The sequence below is a fragment of the Macaca nemestrina genome (assembly GCF_043159975.1).
Source record: "Macaca nemestrina isolate mMacNem1 chromosome 4 unlocalized genomic scaffold, mMacNem.hap1 SUPER_4_unloc_8, whole genome shotgun sequence".
NCBI classification, from domain to species: Eukaryota; Metazoa; Chordata; class Mammalia; order Primates; family Cercopithecidae; genus Macaca; species Macaca nemestrina.
In genome coordinates this window covers 187204-194880 of record NW_027257562.1, presented here as the reverse complement: position 1 = coordinate 194880, position 7677 = coordinate 187204, and the positions used below count along the sequence as shown (strand labels likewise).

The window sequence follows — 7677 nt, the reverse complement described above, 5'->3', positions numbered from 1 at the left end:
TGTTTGTGCACCACCCCCCCCCCGCCAAATTTTTTTTTTTTTTTTTAATAGAGACAGGATTTCACCATGTTTCCCAGGCTGATCTCAAACTCCTGGACTCAAGCGATCCTCCCGCCTCCAACTCCCACAGTGCTGGGATGAGAGGCGTGAGCCACCGCGCTGGCCCGGGCTATGCATTTGTTTACATTCTTCTCAAATTAGTTTTCGGTTTCCCTGATGGTCTCTTTGACTCACTGGTTGTTTAGGAGTGTGTAATTTTCACATATTTTTGAATTTCCCATATTTCCTTCACTGTAGATTTCGAGTGTTCATGCCAGTACAGCTGAAGAACACCTCTGCTTTGGTCTCAGTCCTTCTCCATTCACTGAGGCTCATTTTGTGACCTGGCACATGGTCTGTCATGGGGAATGTCCCATGGGTGCTCGAGAGGACTGTGTATTCAGCTGTTGTTGGGGGGTGTGTGTGACAGATGTCCATTCGGCGTACCTGGTTTCCGGTGTTAATCTCCGGAATGTTTCTGACGCTAGAGAATCAGAAGCTTTCCACCGTTCCCAGTGCCCTGGCTTTGGGAGGAGCCTGGTTGCATGAGAGAAGCATGTGTGGGAAGACCAGGGGCCGACTTTGAACCCCATTCCCCCAACATGATGCCATGTGTGGCAGACATGACGCTTGGCTTTGCTCTCAGGGTTCCATCTGCGACAGGGGCTACTTGTGCCCCTGGCCTCATCAGCTCAGGCTGAAGGCGGCCCTGGTCCTGGCCAGAGGGGCTTTGTGAAGCAGAAATAGATGGCCTGGTGCAGGGGCCGAGCCTGGCCAGGACCTCGGCCCTGGGAATTGTAAAGAAGGCCGGCCTGTACCATGAGCATCTGCACCAAGGTGTGCCCATGTCATGGTGTGCTCGGCATCTGCCCTGGCACGGGTGCATGGCCTGTCTGCACTCAGGCTCCCCGCCTATGGGGCCCAGGCTCACAGAGGTGTGAAAGAGGCAAGCAGGGGCCTCCGAGCACAGCCAGCCTCGCTTCGATGCTGGGAGACTAACGTCTTCCATTTTGTCTTCTGCCCAGGCCAGCTGCCGGCCATCCAGTGGCTGTGCTACTTCTACAGCACCGTCATGCCCAGCGAGGCCCAGTGTGTCATCTACCACGAGCTCCAGCTCTCCCTGGCCCGCAAGGTGTCTGACAAGGTGCTGGAGGGGCAGCTCCTGGAGACCATCAGTCAGCTCTACCTGTCCCTGGGCACGGAGTGGTAAGGGCTGGCTTTGCAGTGGTAGAGGTGGGGGCGGGCAGGGCAGGGAGAGGGGCACAGGGAAGCTGGCCCAGGGCGCCAGCAGCCCCTCTCCTTTTGATCATTTGGTTCCTTGGCATCAGATGCTCTGAGCTGGTGGGCCTGGGGTCGTCCCAGGGCTGCTGCTGGCCCGTGAGTCCCAGCTTGAGCCTCCCTTGTTGGGTCAAAGGTCATCTCAACCCCAGCAGAGGCAGTACGTGCACTCTGGGCTGTTCTTCCTACTATAGTGACTTTTGTCATCTGACCTCTGCCTGCCCCGAATCTTCATTCCTGGTCTTCATCTGTCCCCTTAAGTGTGACCACAACAGCCACTTGTGGCTTCTCTTCCACAGAAGACAGAGCCAGTTGTGTCACCTGCTTCCCTGGGGCAGGGTTTCAAGGTCTCACGTCCCATATGTGGCCTACTCAGCTTCCCTCAAGCATCCTGACCTGGTGGGGTAAACATGGCCCTGGCCACCCCACCCACAGGGCCCAGTGACATTGCTGCAGTCACACCCCCTCGAGTGTTGGACTTACTGAGAGAGCAGGGAAGGATCAAGATTCCATGGGGACCCGGGAGACTGGCTCCAGTCTTGGCCTCAGGTTCACAGAAGGAAAATGGGCCAGTGGGCTAGAGCCATGCTTCTCAAAGTGTAGTCCCTCGACCAGTAGAGCAGCATCCATGTCACCTAGGAGCTTGTGGCAAGTGGGAGTTCTAGGGCCTGCCCCAGGCCTGTGGAGCCGGGAGCTCTGGGGGCAGGGCCAGCAAGCTCTACAGTCAGGCCTCCGAGTGACTGTGATGCCTGCACACCTTGAGAACCATCGGCCTAGATAGCCTCTGAACACTAACGGCTCCTGGTGCATCTGGAGAAGACACAGGCCATGTCTGGGAGGCAGGGGAGATGGACTAGCACACTCCTCCTGCCACAGGGCAGCATGATGCTTGATTTCCTCAGACAATGTCCTTCATTTTTCCATGCCGTGTGAGTTCACCCTGGCCCTCCCAGCAGCCTGGGAAGAGCAGAACACTGCACACACGAGAGGGCCTTTCCCAGTCCCCACATGCCAGATTCATCTGTCACCAGACCCACGGGAGGAGGCAGACTGGTTCCAGGAGGATGAGAGCCCTTGTTCTGACACCTGCGTCTGATTCCAGGGCCTACAAATCCGCTCTGGACTACAGCAAACGAAGTCTGGGGATTTTCATTGACCTCCAGAGGAAAGAGAAGGAGGCACATGCCTGGCTACAAGCAGGGAAGATCTATTACATCCTGCGGCAGAGCGAGCTGGTGGACCTGTACATCCAGGTGAGTGACAAGGGATGCAGGAGGACCCCTGTGCTGTTCACTCTCTGTCCATCCACCCATCCATTCATCCTTCCATCATCTGTTTACCTGTTCATCCTTCCATCCATCCATCCATCCATCATCCATCCTTTTATCATCCATCTATTCACCCGTCTATCCATCCATTCACCTGTCCATCCACCCATCCATTCATCCTTCCATCATCTATCTGTTTACCTGCTCATCCTTCTATCCATCAATCCATCATCCATCCATCCATCCATTCTTCCATCATCTTCCCATACACCTGTGTGTCCTTCCATCCATCCATCCATCCATCATCCATCCATCCATCCTTTCATCCTCCCATCATCCATCCATTCACCTGTTCATCTTTCCACGCATCCATCCATCCATCTATCATCCATCCATCCTTTTGTCATCCATTCATTCGCCTGTCCATCCATCCATTCACCTGTTCGTCCATCCATTCACCTGTTCGTCCGTCCATCCATCCTTCCGTCTAACTTTCCATCTTCCATCCAACTGTTCATCCTTCTGTCCATCCATCCATCCATCATTCTTCTGTTCACCTCTTCGTCCATCCATTCACCTCCTTGTCCGTCCATCCATCCATCCTTCCATCCATCCATCCGTCCTTCCATCCGTCCTTCCATCCATCCTTCCATCCATCTTTACATTATCCATCCAACCATCTTCCATCCATCCATGATCCATCCATTCACCTGTTCATCCATCCATCCATTCATTCATCATCCATCCTTTTATCATCCATCCATCCATTCACCTGTTCATCCATCCCTCCATCCATTCTTCCATCCTTCCATCATCCATTCACCTGTTCATTCTTCCATCCATCCATCATCCATCCATCCATCATCCATCCATCCTTCCATCCATCCTTCCATCCATCCTTCCATCTATCTTTCCATAATCCATCCAACTATCTTCCATCCATCCATGATCCATCCATTCACCTGTTCATCCATCCATCCATTCATTCATCATCCATCCTTTTATCATCCATCCATCCATTCACCTGTTCATCCATCCCTCCATCCATTCTTCCATCCTTCCATCATCCATTCACCTGTTCATTCTTCCATCCATCCATCATCCATCCATCCATCATCCATCCATCCTTCCATCCATCCTTCCATCCATCTTTCCATAATCCATCCAACCATCTTCCATCCATCCATGATCCATCCATTCACCTGTTCATCCATCCATCCATTCATTCATCATCCATCCTTTTATCATCCATCCGTCCATTCACCTGTTCATCCATCCCTCCATCCATTCTTCTATCCTTCCATCATCCATTCACCTGTTCATTCTTCCATCCATCCATCATCCATCCATCCATCATCCATCCATCCTTCCATCATTCATCCACTCGCCTGCTCATCCTTCCATCCATCCATCCATCCATCCATCCTTCTATCATGCATCCATTCACCTGTTCATCCTTCCATTCACCTGTCCATCCATCCATCCATCCATCCATTCGTCCATTCATCATTCATTCATTCCTTTATCATCCATTCATTCAGCCACCATCCATCCACCTGTTCGTCCATTCATCCATCCATCCTTCCATCATCCATCCATCTTTCCATCATCCATCCTTCCATCATCCATCCATTCATCCGTTCTTCCTTCCATCCATCCATCATCCATCCAGCCATCATCCATCCATTTGTCCATTCATCCATCCATCCTTTTATCATCCATCCTTCATCCATTTATCATCCATCCATTCACCTGTTCATCCATCCATCCGTCCATTCATCCTTCCATCAACCATCCATTCACCTGTTCATCCTTCCATCCTTCCATCCATCTACCTGTTCATCCTTCCATCCATCCACGATTCATCCATCCACCATTCATCCATCCATCATTCATCCATCCATCCATTTATCCATTCATCCACTTATCCATTCGTCCATATATCCATCCATCCTTCCATCAACCATCCATCATCCATCCATCCTTCCATCAACCATCTACTCACCTCCTGTTCATCCTTCCATGCATCCATCATTCATCCATCTATCTATTTATCCATTCATCCATCCATCCTTCCATCCTTCCATCATCCATCCATTCATCTGTTCATCCTTCCATCCATCCATAATCCATCCATCCATCATCCATCCATCCATCCATCCTTCCATCATCCATCCATCTTTCCATCATCCATCCTTCCATCATCCATCCATTCATCCGTTCTTCCTTCCATCCATCCATCATCCATCCAGCCATCATCCATCCATTTGTCCATTCATCCATCCATCCTTTTATCATCCATCCTTCATCCATTTATCATCCATCCATTCACCTGTTCATCCATCCATCCGTCCATTCATCCTTCCATCAACCATCCATTCACCTGTTCATCCTTCCATCCATCCACGATTCATCCATCCACCATTCATCCATCCATCATTCATCCATCCATCCATTTATCCATTCATCCACTTATCCATTCGTCCATATATCCATCCATCATCCATCCATCCTTCCATCAACCATCTACTCACCTCCTGTTCATCCTTCCATGCATCCATCATTCATCCATCTATCTATTTATCCATTCATCCATCCATCCTTCCATCCTTCCATCATCCATCCATTCATCTGTTCATCCTTCCATCCATCCATAATCCATCCATCCATAATCCATCCATCCATCCATCCATCCATCATCCATCCATCCATCTATCATCCATCCATCTGTCCATTCATCCATCCATCCATTCATCCATCCATCATTCATCCATCCTTTTATCCATCCATTCACGCGTCTATCCATCCATTCACCTGTTGTTTCATCCATCTGTCCATTCATCCTTCCAACATCCATCCATTCACCTGTTCATCCTTCCATGCATCCATCATACATCCACATATCTATTTATCCATTCATCCATCCATCCATCCATCATCTCTCCATGCTTCCATCATCCATCCATGCTTCCATCATCCATCCATCCACCTGTTCATCCTTCCATCCATCCATCATCCATCCACCCATCCATTCATTCATCCTTCCATCATCCATCCATCCTTCCATCATCCATCCTTTCTCCCATCCATCCATTCACCGTTCGTCCATCCATCCATCATTCATCCATCCACCCATCAATCTATTAATCCATCCCTCCATTCATCTATCTCTCCATTTGTTTACCCATACATTCGTCTATCCACCATCTATCCATCCACATGTACATACATCATCTACCCTCCACCCATCCATACATTATCTACCCACCCATACATACGTACAGACATACACACATCATTCCATCCATCCATCCATCCATCCATCCATCCATCCATCCATCCATCCATCCAAGCATTAATCTAGCCACACGCCCATCCATCCATCCATGTGTCTACATCTGCTCATCCATTCATCCATCCATCCATCCATCCACTCATTCCTAAGCCACTGCTGAGCACCTGTTGTGTGCCTTTTTCCTCCCTCCAACTGGTTCCCTCACATCCTCCCCCAGTGGCCAGCATCTTCTCCCTGAGGGCAGAGGCGCGGCCCCTCACAGTGCCCAGCACCTGCTGGTATACAGCACATACTCAAATAATGTGACCACTCAGTTAACACACAGAAGAGCTTGCTCCAAGTGACACGTGGCAAATCTCCTTACAAAATGAATCTATCATAGCGGCTGTTTTCAGAGGCTTTCCCAAACACAGTGTGATCTGGAACAAATTGTGAAGCCCACGAGCCTGGTGAAGCTTTCATTATTGAGTACCTGCTGTATACCTCCTTGAGCTGAGGAGAGGGATCAAGAGCTCATGGCCAAGAGGGGACAAGGCCCACCCACAAACACTGCTGATGTGGCAGGGATGTGGCAACGCAGAAAGGAGCCAGGGGCTGGGCTCCCAGCAATCTGGGGGCCACGGAGACTGTTTTGAGTGCAGGGGGAGTGGGCTAGGGCTAGCCCTGGTGGTAGGATTCACAGGTGTCGGGCTCCTGGGCTGCAGCTGCTCAGTCACCTCCTGGCACTCAGGTGCATCAGTTCATTGTCCTCATGCCAGTGGTGGGGGCAGCCCTCATGTGCAGGGTCTGAAAAATACTCAAGTGTACCTGTAGTGTGTGAGAGGAAGGAGGCTGGCAAAGGTGCGCGTAGCCACCTCGCTAGGTGTGGGTCTTGAGGGAACTTCTGTCTCCTTTCAGGTGGCACAGAATGTGGACCTGTACACAGGCGACCCCAACCTGGGGCTGGAGCTGTTTGAGGCAGCTGGAGACATCTTCTTCAATGGGGCCTGGGAGCGGGAGGAAGGCATGTCCTTCTACCGGGTGAGCTGGCCTGTGGGCTGATGTGGGTGGGCCTCAGTGGGGCACCTGGAGGCTGAGGTACAGGTGTGGCACGGTAGAGGTCTCCCACCTGGAGGCAGGGCCACCCATGCACATGATGAGTTTCCAAGTGGTCTCACCGGGAATGATATTGACCATGCCCCTGCCCGAGACAAACGTTCGGGGCCTGGACGTGACAATGGTTCTACCCTTGTACCTGATGACCTCAAGCAACCATGAGTGAGAAGTCCTGTCCCCATCTTCCAGATGAGGAAACTGAGGCGCAGAGAGGCACAGGGACATGTCAAAGGACACACAGCATCAGTGGGAGACCCAGGTCTGCATGTACCCCGAAGTGGGACGGCTTCTCCCTTCCTCTGAGCTCACAGTGTTGCTCAGCCCTGGGCACAGATAAATGTGGTGTTTTTAGAGCAGAGAGGAGTGCTGGCTCCCCCCAGTCAGACCCCCGGTGCCCAGGTGGGAGAGGCTGGTCTGAGGCTGTCAGGTGTAGCTGGATGGGCCTCAGGTGACTCTTCAGCCCCCAACTTGGTGTCTGAACTGTGTGTTATCCCAGAGCACAGAGCTGTGTCGAGGTGCAGGGGTAGCTGGGGCATGGGAAGCTCCAAGTACATGTTTGAGCTCTGAGGAGGGCGCTGGGCAAGGTGGGTGCTGTGGGAAACCTGACCCCACCTGCCTGTGTGGTAGGACCAGGCCCTGCCCCTGGAGTGACTACGGGCAACCGCAAGGTGGAGCTGCAGCTTCAGCTGTGCAACAAGCTGG

At 51.5% G+C, this 7677-nt stretch overlaps 1 protein-coding gene across 1 annotated transcript; it reads left to right on the top strand.

The window, feature by feature from the left end:
* The first annotated feature begins 863 nt into the window (after window positions 1-863).
* Window positions 864-6952, top strand: LOC139361079 (SH3 domain and tetratricopeptide repeat-containing protein 1-like). The gene is made up of 3 exons (XM_071089542.1): window positions 864-1245; window positions 2420-2570; window positions 6778-6952. The coding sequence occupies exons 1-3, from the start codon at window positions 890-892 to the stop codon at window positions 6919-6921; spliced, it is 651 nt and encodes a 216-aa protein (XP_070945643.1). The 5' UTR covers window positions 864-889; the 3' UTR covers window positions 6922-6952.
* Window positions 6953-7677: the final 725 nt, after the last annotated feature.

What these genes read in the sequence shown, in the direction of transcription:
- LOC139361079 (XM_071089542.1), top strand. Translation starts at nt 890, where the DNA reads ATGGTGTGCTCGGCATCTGCCCTGGCACGGGTGCATGGCCTGTCTGCA. An exon ending in CTGTCCCTGGGCACGGAGTG is followed by an intron (nt 1,246 to 2,419) that starts GTAAGGGCTGGC and finishes GTCTGATTCCAG; the next exon opens with GGCCTACAAATCCGCTCTGG. An exon ending in TGGTGGACCTGTACATCCAG is followed by an intron (nt 2,571 to 6,777) that starts GTGAGTGACAAG and finishes GTCTCCTTTCAG; the next exon opens with GTGGCACAGAATGTGGACCT.